The following is a 25,361-nucleotide window of genomic DNA, read 5'->3' as shown; positions in this document are numbered from 1 at the left end:
AACCGTTCAGTAGCTAATGATCCTGTTAATGGTGTAGTTACGACATCTACCAGTAGGGGGTCACTTGGTCGTGATAGCAAGCTAAATCTTGACCTTTTGTGTAAAACCATGGTATTCTTGGAGTACCATGTAAATAATGTAGTACATTAATACAATTGTCATTCAGTATCATGGTATATTTAAGAACTATGATGTCTCCATCCAATTCCATCAATGTGTTTCCCAACCATTATATGTTCATAATAGTATAGATGTTTTCTTACAGTTTGTCATTCTGCAAATTAAATGGCTGCTTTGCATAATAAAGATATATTACTATGATAGTAGGGCTTCTTTGACTGTACAAAATGTTGGACCTAATGTCCTTACAATGACCGCTGAACTGATGCCACATAACTGTCAGTGAGACTAACATGACCCAGTGATTCAACTCTACTAGATCCTCACACATAATAAACACACTCTAACGTCTGAGCTCTGTCATTTCTGGAAATTTCATTATTATCTAAGAAAAAAAAAATCAGAATGAAAAGAAACAGCCTGATGCTGCAATGTTCAAGAACAATGACAAGCTTCGATCTGTTGTTGTTGTTTTTTTAATTATTGCTTGGTTTTAATTTCCATTTTTCATTAAGAAATTATTTGATTAAATAATGTTATAAAGTGTCACTGCACTATAAAAATGATGGTTTGTTTACACGACAGCAATGTCAGAACGATCTCCGTTCACACTGATCCGTGAAAACGACTAAAAACGCTGTATTATTCATGCCAGGCCAGTAGTTGGCTTTGAAACACTTTGCGCCAATAGACTGAAGACATAATACGCATGCGCATGACGTCACCGGTTTCACAAATTCGCGTTTTTGTAGTTTACACTGAGACGATAACGTTGTTTTCAAAAACTTGCACTTTAAAACCCGTTTTCAAAAGTTCAGGCCCCCAAAACGCCTTTGTCATGTAAATGAACGACCAAAAAGCATTCAAAGTTTTCTGTTTTTAGTTGATAATGGTGTCATGTAAATTGAAAATAATATATTTATGACTGACAGGCAGAGACCTGCTTGGTTCTTTTGATTAGCTGAACTATAGTCTCGCACAGTCAGATTACCAAAACAAGGATGCTTGTTTGTCTATAAAGATCTATCTATAAAGATGGTGATACAGTATCTGACCAAAGTTTCAGGAGAGCACTGCCAGATAAGTTGAAGGTTGTGTTGTTCTTCTGATCTTTCACGGCACATTTCTCAGCGTGTCCCAATTGTCATATTTTGTCATTGGTGTTTATTGGTTACTAGTCAAGGTCCCTGACTAAAGCGCTGTTGATGTAAAATGATCTTTGATGTTTCTTTGTTTTGGTTTCATTGCTAACTGCATGTGTGTTTTTCTCTCGCAGAGGTCCTACACGTTGATAGTGGAGGCCTTGGACTTCAATAACGACACCGCCAGTGAAAGTGAGTAGCGGGATTTTTATACTCACTATCTGTTGCTCTTTTTATTTTTGTTTGCTTGATTTATATTGTGTTGATTTCTTTGTGTTTGTTTTGTTTGTTTCTCTTTTAATTTTTTTTTGTTGCTTTGTCTATTTTTTCTGTCCCTTTCATTTATTTAGGTTTGTTTCTTTTTTCCTCTGTTTAAACTTTGGGAAAAAATGCCACAAATTGACGTTTTCGTGCCATTTCCGCTCATAGCTCGCTAGTCTTTAAACCAAATGTGCTGACAGGTGTGTGACAGGACAGGGAAGAGAGAAGAGGAAGACTGTGTGTGTGTGTGTGTGTGTGTGTGTGTGTGTGTGTGTGTGTGTGTGTGTGTGTGTGTGTGTGTGTGTGTGTGTGTGTGTGTGTGTGTGTGTGTGTGTGTGAAACATTGTTGAGGGGGCCTCATGCTTATGAAAATGTTTCCGAATACCTGATGACTAATGGCAGGTGTTGGCAGTCAAGGTCTCACGGCCTCTGTCACGGTGCATAGCTCAAGCGCAAGGTTATGTTTGCTATAACCTCTCTCTTCTTACACCTCAACAGGGCTTAACACTCCAGAAACAATTCCATTTAGACACTAAACTGAGTCTGGCGGAGTTCATTTGAATAGCTCTTCTGGGTTGTGTTACCATTAACTTTGATATAGCGACTTTCAGCTTGGTCCAGATATTACAGCTTACATGTTGAAGTTGTGCTCTTGTCTTGTGTGTGTATCAGGTTATATAACGCATACGCTAATGGTTTCTCTGAGCCTGGAACCTGTCATTTTTTTGTCTTTTCAAATACTTCTTATGTGCCCTGCTACAGTATGTTTTAGAGGTATTTGTTTCTGTTTATTTGACTTTAAATCTTTGAATGAAATATTAGAATCTGGAAATCCCCAAATCTGCTGCCAATTAAGCCTCGCCTTCAGTTGAGATTTTGCTGTGTTTTGAGAAGGTATTGTAAATACTTTAGTTTTATAAGTATTGTAAAATAACATTTTGTCCATCTCAGGCAGATTTAGGCTAATTGTTTCACAGACAAGGCTTAAATCTTGTCCCAGACTAAAATGCATGTTTGAGCTGTTTTAAATGAAAGCAACTTGCACTGACATACCTTAAAATATGTCTATATGTGCTATTGTTTTGTCTCAAGATGCACACCAGTACTGTTTTGTTCTAAGGGCATTTTTATAAAAGCTACTTAAATATCCTAATTGAACTCGGGCCTAATCCTGGCTTAATCTAAGCCCTGTCTGTGAAACTTGGCCTTAAAGTTGTACCAACTCAAACAGTAGAACATGGCGCTAGAAACACCAAAGTCATAAATCTGATGTACAGTATACATTACCCTTGAATGCATTATAAGTTGCAAATGTGTCTTTGGGGCTGTTCACACAGAACACGTTTTTCCATTTCAATGCGCTACATTTCCATTGTTTTACTATGTAACATGCAAGGCAGGCGTGGATGACCATTGCGCTCGTGTTTTACGTCTTTTGCAGAATTTCAACTTTTACACGCAGTCCCATTCATCAATATCATTTCCAAAACAGTGGACTAATCAGAAGACCCCGGAGGCGGGGCAAGCGCTGCAAACTATTGTTTACAGTAGCAAGTTAGCATGGCAACTGTTTTAATGGACATTACTCCAGTCTTCAGTGTCATATAATCTTTCAGAAATCATTCTTATATGCTGATTTGGTCCTCAAGGAAACATTTATTATTATTATTATCAATGTTGAAAACAGTGCTGCTTAATATATTTGAAGATAAACCATGATACATTTTTTCTGAATTCTGTCAAATTCTGAATGTGATTAGTCAAATGTTCAAAAAGAACTTGTAGGGCCTAATAGAAATATTTTGTAGCATTGTATGTCTTTACCTTCACTTTTGATTAATTTAATGCTGAACAAAAGTTTCTTTTAAAAAAACCTTACTCACCACAAACTTTTGAACAGTAATATATATAACCGTCTACAGTAAGAAAAGACATTCGTTTTTTTTTTTTCTTTTTTGCTAGCACGTCTCTGTAGTCTTTTCCCTGAGAGCGCAAAGGATTTTTCTGTCAGTTTAATGTGACTTCCTCACCCCACAGTGAAGTGGATCAGGCTGCAGGTAGTAAAGACGTGACACTTGGCTCTGGCCGCAGGGCTCAGGGTGCAAGTGAAATGCCACAACGACTCTCTGCATTCCAAAGTCATATGAACTATAGGCCCACCTGGCCTCCATAATATCATCTCTTTTCACTTATTCTGCCTCTGGGAATGATAGTAAAATAAACCCATGATGCATACGTTTGCAGAGAAACTTTCTTGAACTTTAAAGATAAGTGTTTATGTGAAAGGGAGGAATAGACATTTCACAGTCCCTTGTCCTAGTCAGATTCAGGAATGAAATGGTGAAAGACATGAGCTGTCAGTTTACCTCATCTTCTGTGGTTAGAAACAGCACAGCTGGGAATAGAGATGGGCGGTTCTGGTAGGAGAAATTTCATATCACTGTAACAATATAGATTAGTAATTTTTTAAAGAATTCAAGGATAAAATCTGTGTTTGTGTGTGTGTTTGGTTGTGGTCAGAGAGTTGAATACAGGTCAGTTTACTTAGTTTACAAGTATTAGCATTAATCTTTTCCAGTACGTGTCTCCCAGATGCTAAATTTAGTGTTACTCTTTTAATCCAGCGGTTTTCAAACTTGATGCCATGGATGATCCCAATGGACCCCCTTCCAAAAATATAAAAGCTGCTATATATTTTAAGACTCATTTAGAGGCCATTCACACAGAACACATTTTTTGCATTCTGAGTGAATGGCTCCTTACATTGAAAAATATTAAGTGTGATGTTATAAAGACAAAATTCTGTTAAAAAAAAAGTAAATAATTGGGATTACATTGCCATTGTAATAATTAATTATTATTATAAAGTTAAATTAATTTAACATGTATTTCTATAGTATAGGCCCAACTTTTTTTCTCTCGGAAATTTTGCATGGGCCCTCTTGTGGCCCAGTTTGATCTCATCCACCCCTCTACATGGGATCTGAATCTCCTAGGTTGAATGAGAGAGAGAGAGAGAGAGAGAGAGAGAGAGAGAGAGAGAGAGAGAGAGAGAGAGAGAGAGAGAGAGAGAGTGTGTTTATTCACTGATGTCATGAGTGCTGCCTGCCAGTGGGATTACTTATTATTTTGCACAATGTAATTAATAGTGAATGTGACTTTTCCTTCTGCTATATAAGAAAAGAGGGGTTATTTAAGGCCAGCAATATCTATGAGCAAGAGCGCCCATATATCAACATTGTAAAAAAATGTTGCTGCAATAATCTTGGACGTTTAAGTCATTTCAACTTAAATTACATTAAACTGACTTTAAAAAGGGGAATCTTGTATAACTTTTTTTTTTTTTTAATTGCTTAACTTTTGGTGAGTTAAAGCAATACAAAAACATATGTTGTCATAAATTATTGATCATATAATTTAATAGTGTGTGGTGTTGTTTTGTGAAGCCCTTTCTGACTTTCACACACTGACTGTTCAGGTGGAAAGCTGATCGAGAAAGCGTACCACTCTGGCATGATCAACCCAAATCGACAATGGCAAAGGCTAACCCATAACGGCCCCGTCGCCCAGTTTGAGTACCATATCCGGGTAACCTGCGACGAACACTACTACGGCTTTGGATGCAACAAGTTCTGCCGGCCACGTGACGAGTTTTTTGGACATTACAACTGTGACCAGAATGGCAACAAGACCTGCCTGGAAGGCTGGACAGGTCCAGACTGCAATACAGGTGCGCAAGTAGACTTTGTTACTATATCCTGTTTCAAATACACATGATTCCTATGATCATAAAAAAACGGAAAAATTAAAAAAATTTTTTTTTGATTTTTAGACCTAGAAAAGTCATGGCCAATTCTTTAGTGAATATATTCACTATTTTTTTTAATGTTTTTGAAATAAGTATTTTATACTAATCAAGGCTTCATTTATTTGATTAACAATACAATGAAAACAGTAATATTGTGAAATATTATTAGAATTTAAAATAACTGTTTTTGGCTTTTATATATTTGAAAATGTAATTTATTCCTGTGATGGTAAAGCTGAATTTTCAGCATAAATACTCCAGTCTTCAGTGCCACATGATCCTTCAGAAATCATTCTAATATCCTGATTTGTTGCTCAAGAAACATTTCTTCTTATTATTAGTTTTTAAGGATTTTCTGATGAATAGAAAGTTCAAAAGAACAGCCTTATTTTGAAATATAAATATATAACAATGTCAAAGTCTCTCAATTTAATTTGTCTAATTTCTATACTTTTTTTACAATCACAAAGGCAGGAAAAGTCATATTTCATTGATTTGGGCATTCCTAAATACATCTGATAATTTAATTATGCTAAATGGTTTGTAAATTGCGTTTCATGTTGCTGATTCTGATTTCTATGTTAATTTCATGATTTGAATGCTTTCAATTCAGACACTTGCCATTTTAGGGGCTGATGGGTGAGGGTAGTTTGGAATAAGCTGTGAATGGAGAGTGCAGAACCCAAAGCCTGACGACAGGCCTCAAATTAGAGTAGGATTCAGTGAGCTGATCTGGGGTTTGAAAGATGCCTACACCATACATTCCCAAAAAGTTTTCATGGGTGAACAGGGGACATTGAGGCCCACGGTGTTATTTTACACGGCCCAAACTTACTGTTGTTCATCCTTTCCCTTTTCTCTGTTTTCCAGCTATCTGCAGACAAGGTTGCAGCACCGAACACGGATCCTGTAAGCAACCAGGTGGCTGCAAGTGAGTTATTTGCAAATGTTTTCTTCATTCTTATAACATTTTGTGTCATTTCCTGCAAGAAAGTAAGTTGTACACTGTCAACGGGCTAATTCCATCCTCAGCTTTACTCTTTAACATTTTGAGCAACAAGTCAAACCTTGTTAAGAGTGAATGATGCAACAGTGCAAGCTTTGACCGCAACTAAAGGCTCATGGTTAAATCTTGTTAGAATCCATGTGTCCCGTTTGACCTGTCAGGGTCTGATAGCTCAAGCTTTCTGGTGCACAGACAATGAAATTACAGAATGTGTAGATATTCACCTACAAGTATTCCAACATGGCTGGCGTTTAGCTCTGAGATGGTGCCAATAAGGCCATGTTGTGGAGACAACTGAAGCACAAAGCTATTTATAGCTATTTAATGTTTTGCTTTTGTCTGGCAAGATTTCGAGGCCTTATCTAGAATCCATAATCTGCTAGTTTGAACATTTAATTGGCTTTTAAAATGCACTGGTTGTTTTACTAATGATGTATGAATTTGGCCACAGGGGAAGAGAAAGCGATGCATATCTTGTGTGTGTTCGTATACAGCTATAGCTCCCGAGTGCATCATAAATACTTTTGTTCTCTTTTGAAACACTGATGCACATCAAAAATAACTCATAAACCAACTGGCGTGTCTTATAGAAATTAAAATAATATGGTGGTTTTATTCTACAACTTGTGTTGATTCCCTAGAGAACAGAATTAAGCTATTTTGCAGTTTTTTCATCCTTTCATAGCCAAATTTTTGCTAAGGAGCTTTTTTCTTGAGTTTTGTTCTTGAGTAATGTTTTGCTTTTGTAATATGTACGATGTAAAAAAGAAAATGAAGAAACGAGGCTGTCCACAGTTATTTGCGTCGTCATAAAGGAATGCATCATGTGTAACTTATTTGTGTTGAGTAGGGCATCGAGTTAGTGAAAATTGAATGTCTTTCACAACAAACTGATCTTCTATTGCTTGGAGCAAGTCGTGGCAAGTTTTTGATTGAGATTTTTCTGTTTTTTCATTGGCGCGTTATAGGTTTTTACTTGGGTCTGGTCAACAGCCTGACTTTGGTGATGTTTTGAAGTTCTTGTTTGTTTGACTAATTCTTGTCATTGTACCAGCTCTGAAAGCATTCAAAATCAATGCTAGAAGTCTACAGAATTCAATGTATACTAAAACCTCAGCTCTTTGTTGCATTTGGCATGATTATATCCCATTACCTATTCATCTCTCACTGAAAGCTTGCCAGAACACACAACCATGCAATTGTGCAACTGTTGTAACAAGAGCTCTTACTGTGCTATATTGGAACGGTCAAGGCCTACAGGGTGAAAATGTCTCTCAGCCATACAGATTTAACGTTTCTGCTTTATTATCATACAAAGGCACTTCTAAGACCTTGCTAACCTGTTTTGTGAACGTTTCTCATAGTGAAATTTTCTCGCACGTTTAAGAATAGTTGTCTTTAATCACAGAGAGAGTTTTCCTCAACCACCGTGTTTATTTTTACAGCTGAACTGCCGCCTCAGGCTAATTGTTTTCTTTTTTCCCCAGAGGGCAGTCTGTTTTCCTGTGGCTGAGCACTCAAGCGACTTACTATCTCATCTGAGTCCTTCTTTTAAGGAACAGGTTATCGCTTGGGCTGCTTAATTACTGCCATCTTAAAGGGGAAGTGTTGGGGAGAGTTATCTCTGAGCCATTTTGGAGATGACTTTTAATTACAGGCTTAGAGATATTCTGCGGCCGTAGCTCTGTCTCTCTTTTTTTTCATTCCCGGGGCAGAGAATGGCTACATGGGAACAGGCGTGAGAATGCAAAAAAAACCTGCCATAAATACATTGGCCAGTGGAGCAGTCTGCAAACACAATCCCCCACCCAGACGGTCCGAGCTGTTCTGGGGCCAAGCCGCTCCGCTTTTATTGAGACAGAGTGTCCTTCCACAAGCTAATGTTAGTCTCTCTAAAAGACCCAGTGGAGTTTTAAAGCTGCTGTTTGTTGTTTGCATGGTTTGGCATTAAATAATCAGACAAGAAGTTGTCGGCGGTTCCTCTTTCCCCAGTGGACTGGAGCGAACTTTTAAAACGCAGTTTATGAAAGGGTAACCTTTCCGCATTGAATTCCCTGAAAAACTAATTCAAAAATGTTTTCAAAGTACTTTGGGTAAATTATGGCAAATTACACTTCAGAAAATCACTACACATTATTTTTTTTGTGGTGTTGCCTTTATAACAGAATGCACTTCTTTACCCCTGACGCCTTTTGAGAACATGAGAGAATTGGAAAAGCAAACTCTTTCTAAAAGAGGTGTTGGTGAATATCATTTACATTTTTCAGAGGAAACAAGACCATTTTCTGCTCTGTTTATCAAAATAACATCATTAAAGTAATGTTGTTTAGAAAATAGTTTTATACTGTTAGTCTTGTCGTGAAATTACTGACTTGTTATTAATTTTATCCATGATAACTTATCTCATTCGAATGCATATTATCCACAACATAAACATAAACTTACATTTTGCAAATAAGTAAATGCACAGGTATACTACTGTATATATACTGGCATTTGGTGACAGTTTCAGTTACAGAATCTTACCTTAGGGTATATTTGGTGCTTTCAGGTGTCTGTATGGCTGGCAGGGTCCGTACTGTGATAAGTGCATCCCTCACCCGGGTTGTGTACACGGGACCTGCGTTGAACCATGGCAGTGCCTCTGTGACACTAACTGGGGTGGACAACTCTGTGACAAAGGTAAGCACACATTCATTTTATTTATTCTGACTCTGTTTTGGTTTCTAACATTCATTACTAATACTGAATGTTCTTACCTCTCAGATCTAAACTACTGTGGAACGCACCAGCCGTGTCTGAACGGAGGAACGTGCAGCAATACAGGGCCTGACAAATACCAGTGCTCTTGTGAAGACGGCTACTCTGGTGTGAACTGTGAACGAGGTGAGTCTGTCATGCTGTAGTGGTTCAGTTTGCAGATTCTGGACAAGAACGACCACATAGACAGCAAAGATATGTCTGACTGACATAAAAAAGCCGGCAAATTGCATATTGTTTTGGTTTTTTGTGCACTTTATTGGTGGATTTATCTAAAATAGTTGATATCACAATAATAAACCAATTGGAAATGGCGAGTCTTGGCATTTTTTATGCAATATGCATCAGTTAGTGAACAAACTGTTAGCAGTGCCGTCTAAGGCTGATACCGATTGTTTTGGGTAGCAAAAATGTCAGTATTGAGCTTTCTGAAGTATACTGTTTCTTTTTCTTTTGCCCTGTCCCAAATGGCACACTTCATATGCACTTACGATCATATGCACCGACCATAGGGTGTCCCATTTGTCATATTAGGTTTCTGTCATTTTAGTTTTCATTTTAGGGTGTTTGTGAGCGTTCCCTTTGTGGTTTATATGCGTCCTCGATACGCACTTTTGGCGAGCCCGCACTGAAGCGAGCTCCGCAGCTGACGTCTACCCAGCGTCAAAGCGGCATTACGTCATGAAAGTGCAGACTCTTAGGAAGACCGCGAGTGTTTAGGCTGACATTTTGAACAGGGCATTTTTGTCATCAGTTTTTCTACCAGTCCATTTGAAGGTCTCTCTTTTTGTATTATGTATTTAAATATGGTGTGTTTGAAGTTAATGCTTTTAAATAGCTCTAAATGCATTTAGAGTGGGTTCTGGTCATTAGATTTAAGTTCCAGAGAAAAAGTTTCATCAAGAGTGTACCGTAGCAAAGAGTATAACTAATTTTCTTGTCATTCTATTGGAACTGAATTACTAAAGCATAAAATGTGATGTATAGGCTAGTGCACATTTTTTAAATATAATCAGAGAAAAATGTGCACAAATTTTACCTTTAGGGGTACAACAGCTTGTCACTTGGGCAGTGCCCATAAAGTTATCTATCTCTAAAAGATTCATACTACTACCTTAGAGTAGTAACATGAACCGAAATGTACCATTAAGGTACTACTATGAACATTTTAGGGGTAAATAAGTTACAAAGTTGCCTCTTTGAGGATACTGCCCCTGTAACAAGCTGTTTAAATTGTAAATTTACCCCGTACCCACACACACACACACCATAGTGTGTTCATTGTAGCAGTACTGCCCAAAAGATTTACCATCTTTCCCTGTTTATGACCCTGAAACAAAATGACAGTGTAGCTGCATGAAACCTAATACACGGAGCAGTTTAGAGATGCAGTCATTCAGCCTGAATTTGATTTTCTCATTAAATAAATCTTCATAGTCATTATGCGGTGCTTTCTGTATTTCTATTGGCACGACTCACATGTCCCCTTTATACACATTGCCATTCTGCTATTGACATCAAGTCAAATTACTGCAGCAATGTCATTGTATTCTGGTATAACTGTAGATGGGAAAGGGTGTAGAGAGCCTTATGGGGGATCAGATGATGTCAGAGCCTGGGCCTTAACTGTCTACAGTGTCAGGAAGTTCGCCCAGTTCTGCTAATCCTCTGTTATGATATGTCCTGCCAGTGGATCTCGTCTGTTTTGACAGTCAATGGTTGGATGGGTATAGTGATGAAATCTGCCAGATGGACCGTTATGGCTTTTTCCCCCTCCCTATCCCTCTCTCGGATTCATATGATCCACATTCAAGCCTTTAGGGTGGTGACAACCTCCTGGGGAAATGTGAAGAAATCTTTCCTATCCAAACCATTGGAGGAATCGTTCAGTCTTGAGCAGGAAGATAAAAGCTAAACTAACTGCTAAGTTAATGGGGTCAGTCATGTGACTACTGTGGAAAGGTCAGATCAACATGCTGTAGGTTGTGGAAACCTTTGATTCTTTGAATGAATAGAAAGCTTTTGTAAGATTATAAAGTCTTTACCAGCACTTTTGTTCAATTTAATGCATCTTTGCTGAAAAAGTGTAAATTTTTTACCCAAGAACCATTTAAAAATGTTCTCTCTTCTGTGATTATATTCTTTTCAATATAATGATCATATGTGTTCACAAAAGAGCTGTACGCGTTTGAAACTGCAGACCACAAATGAGTGAGACTATGTGCTTGCATTTACAGCTGAACACGCTTGTCTGTCCAACCCATGTGGAAATGGAGGGACATGCAAGGAAAACAGTCAGGGTTACGAGTGTGTCTGTGCAGTCGGCTGGATCGGCCCATCGTGCGAAATCAGTAAGGCGGCACACAAACACACTTTTTACATTAATCCAAACAGATGATGCCAAACAACACTTGATGTGTCTAACCTGCTCTGTTCTCATAGATGTGGACGACTGTACGCCCAACCCATGCAAACACGGAGGCACCTGTCAGGATTTGGTCAATGGCTTTAAATGTACCTGCCCTCCTCACTGGACCGGCAAAATGTGTCTGATTGGTGAGAGATTACCTCATCTTTTAACTATATTTTTTTCCCAAACATGTGCAGGCTTTTAAATTATTCACAAAATGTATTTTTAAAGATGCCAATGAATGTGATGACAAGCCATGTGTGAATGCCAAGTCATGCCACAATCTGATCGGTGGCTATTTCTGCGAGTGTCTCCCTGGCTGGAAGGGTCAGAATTGTGACATAAGTGAGTATATCTATGTTTTTCTTTTTAGCTCTGCTTGTGTTTGCAAAGATGTATTTCTGCACTGTGTTTATGGTTTATAAACTCACATTTTTCTCATTTTCAGACGTAAATGAATGCCAGGGTCAGTGTCTGAATGGAGGAACTTGCAAGGTAGGAGATCTCCTGATCTGACTTCACTTTCAAAAGTCTTTGTTGTCAATCTTTGATCCTTAAAAATTAAAATGATTCCTTTACTATCGATATACACTACTGTTCAGACATTTGGAGTCAGTAAGAAATTCATAATTTTATTAGCTTCTCAGCATTTCAAATCTTACCCACACCAAATTTTTGAATGGTAGTGTAAAATTCTGTCCAAGATCTGCCCACTTAAGCAGGAAGGAGCTGGCATGTAAAGCGGCCAAGTACAGCTAGCTATTTTGTACATGATGTTTAGATATGGGTTTATCTGAAATTGGATATAACTATGAACAAAGTGGAATGTACAGGTGTACTCAATGATATCCCCTATAATTGCTACTGTCTGCTTCAAACAAAATTCCCAAATCCCTTCAGAGTGAATGCCATGAACCTCTCAAACTTTGAAAAATCCAGTGACTAGTTTGTCTTCAAAAGGGCTCATTGTAGAAGCCTGGAAGCTGAAAAGATCCAGAAAAGAAACATGTAGAGTTCATGGGTGTGTCGTTTGAGGCTGACATCTTAATACAATTGATTCTCAATAGTGTTGTACGAAAAAATGTAAGGCCTCTAAACAGAATAATAATTTTTTAGGGTTAGTGTCAGGAAAGTGTGTCCACAATTATGGCAGAGGGCTTATTTGACCTTTGGGACTTAAGTACACTGAGTTATTGTAGGTTTTTTTTTCAGGGAATTTCTTTAAATTCTTGCTCTTTTCTTTAACAGGATTTGGTGAACGGTTACCGTTGTCTTTGCCCTCCTGGCTACTCGGGTGAACACTGTGAGAAGGACGTGGATGAGTGCGCTAGCAGTCCCTGTCTGAACGGTGGTCAGTGTCAGGATGAAGTAAATGGATTTCAGTGCCTGTGTCCTGCCGGCTTCTCGGGTCAGCTGTGTCAGGTGAGAGAATCTCCTGGTTGTTTGTTTGTTTGTTTGTTTAGGTTGGGGGGGGGGGGTCTTTGTATATAAAATCTTATATAACAGATAACATTATATGACACAAATATTTATTTCTGACCTAAAAAAAACCAAAAGCTTTATTTTAAATCTTGTATCAGTACTGAGTCGCCTCACATTATGTAATGCTCATGTTAAAAATAAGACTCAAAATAGAAATATGATTGCATGGACAAAGTTCAGAGTTATACAATTTCTTCTAGTTGATTTCTGTATAAAATGTGCCAAATTGTGATGTTGCTCGTCAACCATAAACACCCTGCAAATCTATAGTTAAACTTTGGCTAAACTGGACACTTGTCCTGATGCATACAAACAAAATGGCTCTCCTAAATAATAAAATTCATCTATATATAAACGCTATAGCAGAATTTCTAACAGTTCTATTGGTATACACTATCGTTTAAAAGTTTGGGCTCTGTGATTTTTTTAATGTCTCACTAAGGCTGCATTTATTTGACAGCAAAATCAGTAATATTATTAGAATTTAAAATAACTTTTCTATTTTCATATCATTTAAAATGTAATTTATTCTGTGATGCAAAGCTGAATTTTTAGCATCATTACTCCAGTCTTCAGTGTCACATGATCCTTCAGAAATCATTATAATATGCTGATTTGTTTCTCAAGAAACATTTTTGATTATTATCAATGTTGAAAACAGTTGTGCTGCTAAATATTTTTGTGGAAACTGTAATGCATTTTTTTCTAGATTGTTTGATGAATAGAAAGTTCAAAATAACAGACATATATAATTTTTTAACATTATAAAATGTCTTAGATTTAAATGAATGCATCCTTGCCGAATAAAATTAGTAATTTATCAAAAAAAAAAAAAACTTTCTTAAACCTAAACTTTTAAACAGCAGTTTATACCTTCATTCACCCAGCTCTAGTTGTACCCCAAGGAAAGAGAGAGACAAAGAAAGAAGGCCAAGGTTTGAGACAGGCAGGGTTTGGCTAGCTCTTTAAAATAGTCTTCTATTTGTTTTTATTCTCCTGAGCATTTTGGTACGCTTTTTCCTGGCAGACGCCGTGTCGAGGCTGTCGAGGGTTGCTCTGTTTTCTATGAATCCAAAAATGCCTGGATATCATTTTCCCCTCATCATTGAGCTCTCTTTTCTCCTCTTGTAAATCTTTCTCCGGTGTAGCTGGATATTGATTACTGCCAGCCCAACCCATGCCAGAACGGGGCGCAGTGTTTCAACCTGGCCTCGGACTACTTCTGCAAATGCCCCGATGACTACGAGGGTAAAAACTGCTCTCACCTGAAGGACCATTGTCGAACCACATCATGCCAAGGTGAGAAATCTCAGTCTCCGGGACGGATCTCGTCTCAGTATCTCTTTGTAAAGCGCCTCTAAAACCCATAGTAAGCTGATCTGCTAGTTGCATGCCATTGTTCAGCTGCTGAGTAAAACGAGATTACAGGCCCGTGGACTCTCCCACCACCTTCAGGGGGAAAGATGAGAAAAAAGAACTCATATTTTGTTACATGAGGCTTTTTCAGCCCACAGTGAGCTATTTGACAGTAACCTCTCTGGACACACAGCTCACATACACATAGTCTCTCAAACACTTTCCCCATTCCCAAATCCTCCTGAACATTTGCCAGCTTCTTAAAAGCTCTGTGTGTGTTCTCCGTGGTTATGACTTGGTGGGATTCTCTGCCTTGGATGTTTTAAAGTGTGTGTGTGTTTGAGGAGAGGCAAACCCCACAGCTAGATAAGCCCATCAAGTTTCTTTGTGAGCAGAGTCAGGGCTTATGTGCATTAAATGGCCTCCTTGCACATTCTTTCTGCAAAAGCAGATGTAAAAACTGGATTTGCTTTCTAAAGTGAACCAAACAAAATATCTGAATACATTGCCTGGATTGCTGTTAAGTGGAAGAATGGGTAGTGTCACACGCTTTTGTAGATTCTATGTCACTTGCTGTCGTTCTGCAAAGAACCCAGAGATTTAACAGCTGGATTTCGTTCTTTCATTGAAACCCTGATAGTGATTGACAGCTGCACTGTTGCCGTGGCATCCAACAGTACACCGGACGGGGTGCGATATATCTCCTCCAACGTCTGTGGCCCTCACGGGCGCTGCAAAAGCCAGGCTGGGGGCCAGTTTACGTGCGAGTGTCAGGAAGGTTTCAGAGGCACCTACTGTCATGAAAGTAAGACTGAACATATTATTGGATTATAGGCATCCATTGATATTGCACTTCTTTCCAATAAGTCCGTTTTAAATATAAAACACACCAAAAAAAAAAATGCTACTATATAGCTGGTATGCTATTATAATATATGGTTTAAAAAATATATTTATTTGGAGATTTCCTTAAGATTTATTTACATGGTCTTAGATGATCCTAAATTCTATGGTGTCTTTGGTCATTTTTCAGATATAAACGACTGTGAAAGTAACCCATGTCGCAACGGTGGGACTTGCATCGATAAGGTGAACGTTTATCAGTGCATTTGTGCTGACGGCTGGGAAGGTGTTCACTGCGAAATCAGTATGTTCACTTGAATAGATTTTTCTCTACTTATACTAAATGTTTGTGCATATTCGAGTTCATATTCTCATTCTTTTCTCCCCGTTTTATCAGACATAGATGACTGCAGCTTGAACCCCTGCCTGAACAAGGGAGCATGTCAAGACCTGGTGAACGATTTCTACTGCGAATGTGAAAATGGCTGGAAGGGAAAAACATGCCACTCCCGTACGAAAGACTATTTTTATGACCCACCCAGTTTGTTAAGTATTTGTTTGCTTGCTTGCGAGTAAACATGGAGTTTTAAACTACTATCGGATCAACTGTAATTTCAGGTGATAGCCAATGTGACGAAGCCACATGCAACAATGGAGGTACATGCCATGATGAAGGGGACATCTTTAAATGCAGGTGCCCACCTGGCTGGGATGGTGCCACATGTAACATAGGTCAGTTTGGGTGATGCCCATTCACTTGCTCTCCCTCTCTTAGAATGTGATACAGCTCACGGGCATCGAGTCTTTACAATTATACAGCAATGCCACAAACCCCTGTGGCATGCTTCTTGCTACAAAGTCATACTTTTACATTAAAATGCAATTTGGAGCAAGCAGTTATAGCAAACCTACAAGCTACATATTTGCTGTAAGTATTTCTTGCAAGTGCTTCAGATTTTTTTTTTAACTCGCTCCTTCCTAGAATGTTATGGACATTTAAATGTTCAAACTTTATAATGCCAAGGACCCCCAAATGTTACCACCTCCCTCCTGAAATTTGAAGGCTTTCAATTTTTTAAAACCAATTTTGACAGTGTAAGAATAATAGTAACTGTGATATTAGACATACTGAATAAAGACAGGTCTAAAGCAAAAATAAATAAATAATAATATAGATTTAAATGTATAAAATAAAAATTATATACAATAATTTTATCTTTTTAAACTTTTTTCTTCACTTTTCTCTCTTAATTTTTCTTCACGGCCATCTCAGTTTGAAAACCCCCTGAATATTCAGGAATAATTTTATGGTTTAAAATGCAACCCAAGACAAAGTTAAGCAGCAAAATATGAGGAAAATATGTTTTATTTAAACATTTGATCATTCTAGCTTACATATGAACTCTCACTCTATTTCTATCAATGTGTTGGCAGTAATTTGCTTCAAACAGCACAGTCTGTAAACATTTTTGGACAATTTTTTTTTTTTTTTGCACAAATTTGCTCGATGCAGAAAAAATATCTGCCGTATGGTCGGCTCCAATTCTTTGATGGGAAATTCAGTTGGAACGAGCCTTGGGAAATGTTATACTTGGTAATACTTCAAGATGTAGCCGGTCTGTTTTAAGTGTGGCAGTCTTGTTGTGGTTGCAGTCGTGTTGATCTGTTCAGTTCAAAGGGTTCTGACCTCTCTTGTGGTTCCTCTGCAGCCAACAACAGCAGCTGTCTGCCCAACCCATGTGAGAACGGAGGCACCTGTGTGGTCAACGGCGACTCCTTCAACTGCGTCTGCAAGGAAGGCTGGGAAGGATCCACCTGTACCGAGAGTGAGTAGTGCGTTAACTTCCTAGATAGATTTAAAGTGGGAGAGGGAGTCATTTTACTCATAAAAGTACATTTTTTTAACCCCCATTTGGTCTGCGAATAAAGCAAGGATCCATTTTCCTGGCTTTGTCTTGCTGGTTCTTTTCCATTCTCTTTCTCTAAACCCACCTCACCCTGGCTGGACATTGTCGACTGCTCCCAGCTATGAAGGAAAAAATTTAAATGAGGGAAAGTGGAGACAGATGTCCCCCCCTTCCTCAAGCCCACCACCTTCTCTCTCTCTTTTTCCCCCCTTGATGTGCCTTTCTCATGCATTGTTGTACACCTCTCACTGTGAGAACAGAGAAATCTGGAGTCCTAAAAAATGAAGAGAGAAGAAAAGCTGGAGACAGCGAGTCAGTTATTTAAACGAACAATCAGCGAGTCTGCCAAGCTGGACGCCCACGCGAGCACGCAGACTCACGCGCACACCGACACAAGCTCTGACATGTTCACTGTTGTGTTCGTTCTTATGTGCTCACATGGGTGTGAAGTGAAACAAACCCTCCTCTCTCTCTCTCTTTTTCAGATACCAACGACTGCAACCCACACCCATGGTAAGTCCTGGCAAAACATTTACACACAGCCTGCCGCTGTAAACAGGCCCGTACAGCTGTGCCGCACTTTCTCACACTCTCTCAGTGCTGGGAAACAGGCACTCCCATAGCTTCTGTCATTCCAAGGGTGCGTTAAGCTGGCTGCCTATTGTCCTTTTGACATTTTGTCTGAGCAAGATTCTGAGCTGTCAGGAATCACAATAACATATCCCATCAAAACAGATTTTGTGTCATTTGGAATCAGGGTCTAAAATTAACTTATGGTTAAACACCTGCCAATAGCAAGTGAAATTATCAAATGTATTGATAATTGAATTTACCTGTTTTATTACATAGTCGTTGTAAAAGTTGTTGGGATGCGCAAGCTGCGACTAATGTTTTTATCAGTAGACAGTTTGCAATTGTTAAGCTATTTTATATTTTACTTTAAATTGTTTGTTTTATTTTTCATTTATTTTAAATGAAATTATTCTATTTTTTACTTACCTTTATTTTAAATAAAATTGTTGTATTTTGATTTGATTTGATTACTTTTTCAACTTTAGTTGACCAAACTCTAACCATGAACCAAAATGTAAATATGCCAGCTTTTACTGTCCTTTGGCGCTTGGCGAGTGCTAATTTTGAACCCTGTTTACATTGCTGCAATGGTGGCTGAACTGAATAGTGCCTGACCCTCCGTCTTTCTCTCTACAGCTATAACACCGGGACGTGTGTGGATGGTGAAAACTGGTACCGTTGCGAGTGTGCTCCGGGTTTCGCCGGGCCAGACTGTCGCATAAGTGAGTGTTAGATGATGCCTGATCCTCTTTGCTGTCAGCCCTGTTAATGTGCAACGCATCTCTTCAAAAACAAACAGAGCTGGAGCAAAATGCAGTCTAGCCACCCAATTAGCCAGCCCTCTGGGCAGAATGCCAACAACACAGTGAGCACCGTCCTTGCATTCTGCAGCGCTGATGTTCACGGCCCCTCGGGAAAAACTTACTCTGAGTGAGCGAAAGCCAATCAGCCTGCTTATCCAGCACTGATTACAGAGCTCGTTTTTCTTGTGGGAAAAGCTTTCATCTGGTTGCACAAGACATGCCTTAGGCTTTACTGTTTGATGCATCCAAACCTGCAAATGAGCTCATGACTTTACCGTCCTGATGATTAAACAGTCATACTTTATGAACTTGTCGCAATCAAAATTCTCACTTAATGATGTATACTTATCTCATATGCAAGACTGCATTACAATTTTCTCTTGGTTTAAGCAAAAACTAATTTTGATTCAAGATATTCTTAGAAAACAAGCATTTAAATATTGCTAGCTGACTTGCTTATTATATGGTAACACTTTAGAATAAGATTCGTTAGTTAACATTAGTTAACTACATTAGTTAACATGAACTAATAATGAACTGTATTGATGAATAATTAATAATGAAATGTCTCTTTATTCATCTTTGTTAATTTGAACATTTACTAATACTTTATTGAAATCTGGTAAACATTAGTTAATGCACTGTGAACTAACAATGAACAGCTGTATTTTTTATTAACTAACGTTAACAATGATTAACAAATACAGTAACAATTGGATTGCTCATGGTTAGTTCATGTTAGTTAATACATTAACTAAGGCTAACTAATGAACCTTATTGTAAAGTGTTACCGGTAAATCTATATATTTTATATATTTTTCTTGGGAAACAAGACTGTACCTATTGCTATTGGAATGCTTTTAGGGCTTTCGGAGTGTGATTCCTAACAGATTCTCTTCATTCCTTCAGATATAAATGAGTGTCAGTCTTCTCCTTGTGCATTTGGCTCTACCTGCGTAGATGAAATCAATGGTTACCGTTGTGTTTGCCCACCTGGAAGAACAGGACCAGAGTGTCAAGAAGGTGAGAGTCATAAAATCTTGTGCAAACTAGCAACACACCGCATACCTACCAACCTCACCTGTCCCATCGGGAGACCATAATTTCTTCTTGGAAAAATAAATAAATCCAAGATCTGCATTAACACCTCCAAAATCCTTAATTTCCACACCAATAACTTGACCCTGTTAAGTTGTCAAAGAAAGTCTCATCAAAATTTGACTTTGGGCTGCACGATTATGACTCAAAAAGACTCTTTTTACTCAAAAAGTTCAAACAACCCCCTTTCTTGCCATGTCATAATCTTCTGTTGGTGTCGTTCACAGTCATTGGGAGACCCTGTATTGCTAATGGACAAGTAACTGCTGATGGCGCCAAATGGGAGGAAAAGTGCAACCTTTGCCAATGTCAAAATGGAAGAATTCATTGCACTATGGTAAGTTAGCGGCCACTTCAGCATATTCTTGATGCATTTTGTAATATTTCTCTTAATTATGCCATTAAAAAAAGCATATTGTTAGACGCTTTTTGTCTTGTTTTGTTTAGATGTGGTGTGGGCCAAAGTCATGTCGGGCAGGAAAGACCAGAGGTGGGTGTCCTGCTGGCCAATCTTGTGTTCCCATCAAGGAAGAGCACTGCTTCGTCAAACCATGTCCTAGTCTGGGAGAGTGCTGGCCCCCCGCGCCCTCTCAACCCTCCAAATGCCACGCCAGCTTCTCTTACCAAGACGACAGCTGTGCCAACATCACGTTCACCTTTAACAAGGAGAACATGCCTCAAGTGAGTTATACTTCCAGAGGAGAGCCATTGAATTATGAGCTTTTGAGCCGTTTTCCCCTTTTCCAAACGTCTCCTCCACCCTTCTCTAATTCGGTGGAGAACCGAGAGCGCATTGGGGCGTGAAATATCAGGTTCTCTTCATCTAGGATACAACGTTCCTCGTGGGTGAAGTTTTCCAGGCTAGTTGTATTCTCGCAAGCTTTGTTGTCGTATCCAAACACTTTTTCTTTAGATGAAAAAAGCGCAAGAAATACATCATCTTGTACAATAAGCCCTGGCTCAGTATCCCTTTCCGAACCAAGGCATTCCTGAGCTAATATCCCGTAACGGTTTAATACTTAGGCAGTCATTGTATGAGAACAGAGTTTGAGAAACCCACTGCCCACCAGCGGGTCTGAATTGCTGAACGAGAGACAACTGACTGCAACACATGACAGCGACAGGCATAAAAAAAACAGTTCTTCTTCTAATGTGCTACAGAAACTAGGGAGGAGTGTAGAGGATTCATATTTGATAAGGGAAAAACCTTACCATCTTTGACTCTTTTTTACTTCCTCCCAACCGACTAAATCTTTCATTCTGGTCTTTTCGTCCTGCCCTCAATGTCTGCTGAGGAGCAGATTTGGGTGCATATTGCACTAATTATTTACTTAGAATGGGTTTAAATATGAACAAACTCATAATTGACACTTCTATTCTGACAGGGCTTGAGTGTTGAACATGTATGTAATGAGCTGAGGCACTGGTACCTGCTGAAGAACCTCACGGCAGACTATGCGGTGTCCATCACCTGTGAGCCATCTTCTTCAGCTAGCAACGAGATTCACGTTAGCATCGTAAGTATGGCTTTCCAAAATACATTTTAAGATGCTCCTGGAGGTCCACCTTTAGCTCTAACACAAGTTGTTAGTTTTCTGGATGACCTTGCTAGTTCAGTTTTTAATTAAGGTTACAACTAAACTCATAAGGGACACCCCTTATTTAAAAGAATAGTTTACTCAAAAATTTGAATTCATGTTGTTCCAAACCTGTTTGATTTCCTTCTACTTTGGAATACAAATACAATGACTTCCTTTCCCCCTCCCCCAATTATTTTAAGGAAGGCTGAATTTGTATAAAATAACTTTTTTATGATAGTCTTTTTTTTTGTGCAGTCCACAGAAGAGGCCAGGTTGGACAGGTATCCTATTAAAGATATTACGGTTCAAATCATTGACTTGGTGAGCAAGCAAAATGGGAACAGTACCATCATCAAAGCCATAACTGGTGTACGGGTTCACCAGCCACAAAGCCCCAAAACTGGTAAGCATCTGTCCATCATACTGGACATTGGGTCCATATTTGCTGAAAGTAATCGAAAATCAATGCATTAAGGTTTCTACAGTCGAGGCCAGTCGTTTTGAACTGTCTGTCCTTGGTCTGTCTTGCTTGAGAAATGTTTAACTGTCAAAAGAAGCTTTAAGTCATTGAAGCCATGGAATGTTACATCAGCTCTGCCAGTTGGATGGAACTTCAATTAGACATCAGGGCCCTCTTTATGCATGCTGTTCATCAAAAATGGCGTCCAATGTTTCTGCCAAGCTGCTTAGTCTCTTCCTCACTTAAGAAACCTTTAAAACACATGCGCCAGCCTCTGTAGATTGGGCCAGGGGACCCGGTATAAACAGGGTATGTCTTGTCCAAAACAAGCTGATGTGTGGATTATTTTTTCCCTGCAGCACTTCTGTATAACTTCAAGATTTTACAATTTCCAATGCACAAATGTTCACCAGTAAATAGGAATAAAACGTGCTGCAGCTCTTTTTAAGACAAGTTTCCATTGTAATGTAGGAACAGGTCATGACGACATTTCTTTTTTTGCAAGAAAAAAAATGGAGTGTACTACGTTTTGATAGCGTGCTTGAATGCAGGCCGTTGATACATGCACCAAAGAAAGTTACATTTTTGTCCAGTGTCTGTGCTATATTTCTCCATAAGTTATGGCTGATAAAAACGTCTTTGTATTCTTTTAAACTAAAAGTTTGCATCTATCTCATAATCCCCTTACACAGCGCTCGTCAATGTGGGCGTCAGTCGTTGTTGCAGTCTCCAGTATTTTGTTGTTCCGTCTCTTTAGTTTGGCTTTCGAGACGAAATTGGACAGTGCACGTACTATTCTGGTGCCGAAATTTCCGTCATGCGAACCCTTGTATACTTTGGGCTTTAATGGTTACACCACTTGATATTTTTTGTCATTAAATTTGATTTTCATTAAACACAAACGTTTTTCAAAACCAAAAGAAACCTACATGAATACATTTCTAAAAACTATATTTTAAAAAGATTAGTCATTCTCCTGAACACTGACCAACTGTCCCTCTGGTTCTTCTTCTTCTCTAGACTACCTGGTTCCTCTGCTCAGCTCCATCTTCATTGTCCTTTGGATCCTCGCCTTGGCCTCTGCCTTCATGTGGTGCATTCACCGTCGACGGAAACAGAACACCCACGGCAACACAACTACCTCAGCAACAGAGGACAATACCACCAATAATGTGCGCGAGCAGCTCAATCAAATCAAAAACCCCATCGAGAAACATGCGGCCCATGGCGTGGCCATAAAAGATTACGAGGGGAAGAACTCCATCATTGCCAAAATTAGGACGCATAACTCTGAGGTGGAGGAAGAGGAGATGGACAAACACCTGCAGAAAGCGCGCTTCACTAAGCAGCCGGCCTACACGCTGGTGGAGCGGGAGGAGCGCGCACCCAACAAAAACCCAAACTGGACTAACAAACAGGACAACAGAGACTTGGAGACGGCACAAAGCTTAAACAGGATGGAGTATATCGTATAGCAGGCAGCTGTGTTGCCGTGCGACCGAACCCCCGTTGCACTTACCGGTCACTTGGCAGGGTCTCGGGGGGGAGGATTGTGCTTCTTAAAACTGTTGAGTCGTATTCTGGACTCCAAGGCTGTTATCTGCCTAAAATCCTGTGTTAATTTAAGTTTCGACAAGCTGGCTTCACACTGGCAATTGATAGTTGCTGTGGATGGCTAGAAAACCCAAATGCTGCGTTTCACATCCAGTGTTTTCCTTTGTAAAAGAGAGAAGAAAAAAAAAACGAAAAAAAAAAAAATACGTACACATTTCAAATGTCTATATTTTGTGGATACGTTTGAGTATCTCATTGAGTCTGAAAAGTTTGCATAGTGTTTGCAAATAGTTTTAAGTGTTATTTTCGTTCATAATGACAATGCTCTCAAAGCTAAAGTAGTTGTTTCTTCCTTATCCAGCGGCTGTGTGGAAACTCTCTCTAGTTGGTTTTATTTCTAGTTCTGAACTGAAAGTGCCTTCACAGTTACGCACCACAGCAATTGTCGGAAATGAGTATAAAAAGAAAAAGAAAAAAAAAGATTAAAAAAATAATTTATTTTTCCTTTCTTTGGGCGGGATAGGTCGGTCAGCATTTTGCTGCCAGTATGAAGAATTGTCAATTTAGTGTAGATATGTATATTTTTTTTAATTAATCACTGTGTATATTTGATTTATTAACTTAATAATCAAGAGCCTTAAAATATCATTCCTTTTTATTTATATGTCCTGTCTAGTTTTGATGGTTTTGATAGCTTTGTCAGCCTATAGCTTTGTTCGGACGACATTTGTTTCATGTTTCACATACCAAAATTTCAAAGAGGAAATAAAGCAGTCTATTTTTTAAGAAACAAGACGGGCGTTTGTGTGCCCGAGATTTTTTTTTCTTTCTTTTTTTTATACATTGTCAGATATTTCAATATTTGTATTTTGCCAACTCGTATTTGCTCAATGCAGGTAATGTCATCATCATGGCTGCTTTTTGTTTGGATACTTGGTGGCAGACATATTGCTTGCCACAGATGAAAAAGAAAAAAATAAATCATTAAAAACATAAAAAATAAAAGGGAACACGAGTCTTTTAGTTGCTTGTTGGTAAACCTGATTCACACAAATCATTTCTCCTCAGCTTCGGTTTGCAGTATGTCATAAGCTAGGCTGTGAATACTTGAACAGTAGGGGGCCAATGGAAACACTGTAGATGACTGCCTTGCTTTCAGGAGTCCATTTCTATTGCTGTGCACATGTAGTGTTCTTTTCGTAGTTCTTTTATATTGAGGCTCTCTAAAACACCAAACCGACATGCTTATCACATTTGTAAATTCTATGAGATCATGGCAATATTCAATGTTCATATTTGACCTTATTGTAAATTTGTCTGTTTCTTTTTTAGTTTGTTCCTGGCAATATTTTTTGAATGTTATATTTATTAAACATTTTGTATAAAAGGAAAATTAAATGTTTGTTTTTCGATTTGTGCTCTATTGTGCTGCTTTGGGAGAAGCTGAATCCTCTCTTGCGCCGACGTAATATTACGTGAGGCACAAGCTTCGTTTAAATGGTATAGCTGTGCAGATTGTACTCGGTACCATGTGAAGACTGACGCTGTGACTGAAAAACCTTCCCTCCTTGATGAATGAGGTATTCAGAAAAAAAACTGCAGGGCAAAAGGCAAAGCTTATGGTGATGAGCAAAAGAAAGGGGTTTCCCAATGTTGTTCAGTCATGAATCATGTAAATTTTCTCATCATTTACTCATCCTCATGTTTTGTACACACTTACTTTTTTCTGTGGTACGTAAGACAGGACATTTTGAGGAATTAGGTTGCTGTTTCTCAAGCACACTGAATTGGGACTGGAGGTTTCAAGGCGCAAAAAGAACCCAAAAGCATCGTAAAAAATGCCCTATATTCAAAGTCTTCTTATGTCATATGATAGCTTTCTGTGAGAAAAAGAGGGACAAATCTTGAAATCCACTCTTGCTCTCCTGGTCATGAGTGAAGTAACAAGTCCCTTTTCAGTGATTCATTTTATAAAACCTCTCTGAATGATTTATGATGAGACTCAAGATAAACTCACTGACTCAATTCATTCGCAGCAGAGAATAATCAGCGAAAAACAACTTAAACTTATGTCTGTTTCTCACACAAAGGCTTCATATAGCTTCTGAACACTGAATATAAAGCACAAGTCACTTTGATGATAAATGTATGGTGCTTTGAATGGCGACTGATGCTTTCAAGCTTCAAAAATGACAAAT

At 38.7% G+C, this 25,361-nt stretch overlaps 1 protein-coding gene across 1 annotated transcript in view; it reads left to right on the top strand.

The window, feature by feature from the left end:
* Nucleotides 1-24,556, top strand: part of jag1b (jagged canonical Notch ligand 1b) — a 32,352-nt gene extending 7,796 nt beyond the window's left edge. Inside the window, exons 3-26 of the mRNA XM_077236555.1 lie at nucleotides 1,397-1,454; nucleotides 5,002-5,253; nucleotides 6,202-6,262; nucleotides 8,889-9,019; nucleotides 9,104-9,223; nucleotides 11,335-11,448; nucleotides 11,540-11,653; nucleotides 11,739-11,852; nucleotides 11,956-12,002; nucleotides 12,756-12,929; nucleotides 14,138-14,288; nucleotides 14,986-15,150; nucleotides 15,379-15,492; nucleotides 15,586-15,699; nucleotides 15,807-15,920; nucleotides 16,898-17,014; nucleotides 17,581-17,608; nucleotides 18,305-18,390; nucleotides 19,381-19,494; nucleotides 19,797-19,906; nucleotides 20,017-20,250; nucleotides 20,955-21,086; nucleotides 21,405-21,552; nucleotides 22,630-24,556. Coding sequence (XP_077092670.1) covers nucleotides 1,397-1,454; nucleotides 5,002-5,253; nucleotides 6,202-6,262; nucleotides 8,889-9,019; nucleotides 9,104-9,223; nucleotides 11,335-11,448; nucleotides 11,540-11,653; nucleotides 11,739-11,852; nucleotides 11,956-12,002; nucleotides 12,756-12,929; nucleotides 14,138-14,288; nucleotides 14,986-15,150; nucleotides 15,379-15,492; nucleotides 15,586-15,699; nucleotides 15,807-15,920; nucleotides 16,898-17,014; nucleotides 17,581-17,608; nucleotides 18,305-18,390; nucleotides 19,381-19,494; nucleotides 19,797-19,906; nucleotides 20,017-20,250; nucleotides 20,955-21,086; nucleotides 21,405-21,552; nucleotides 22,630-23,084 — 3,267 coding nt within the window. The 3' untranslated portion in view covers nucleotides 23,085-24,556. The remainder of the gene's footprint in view (nucleotides 1-1,396; nucleotides 1,455-5,001; nucleotides 5,254-6,201; nucleotides 6,263-8,888; nucleotides 9,020-9,103; nucleotides 9,224-11,334; nucleotides 11,449-11,539; nucleotides 11,654-11,738; nucleotides 11,853-11,955; nucleotides 12,003-12,755; nucleotides 12,930-14,137; nucleotides 14,289-14,985; nucleotides 15,151-15,378; nucleotides 15,493-15,585; nucleotides 15,700-15,806; nucleotides 15,921-16,897; nucleotides 17,015-17,580; nucleotides 17,609-18,304; nucleotides 18,391-19,380; nucleotides 19,495-19,796; nucleotides 19,907-20,016; nucleotides 20,251-20,954; nucleotides 21,087-21,404; nucleotides 21,553-22,629) is intronic.
* The last annotated feature ends 805 nt before the right edge of the window (nucleotides 24,557-25,361 follow it).

This window comes from Siphateles boraxobius, unplaced genomic scaffold (genome assembly GCF_051911475.1).
Source record: "Siphateles boraxobius isolate OS27281-9 unplaced genomic scaffold, OSU_SipBor_1 20, whole genome shotgun sequence".
NCBI lineage: Eukaryota > Metazoa > Chordata > Actinopteri > Cypriniformes > Leuciscidae > Siphateles > Siphateles boraxobius.
The sequence above is the reverse complement of the archived record's forward strand: the minus strand, read 5'-3'. Positions and strand labels throughout refer to the sequence as shown.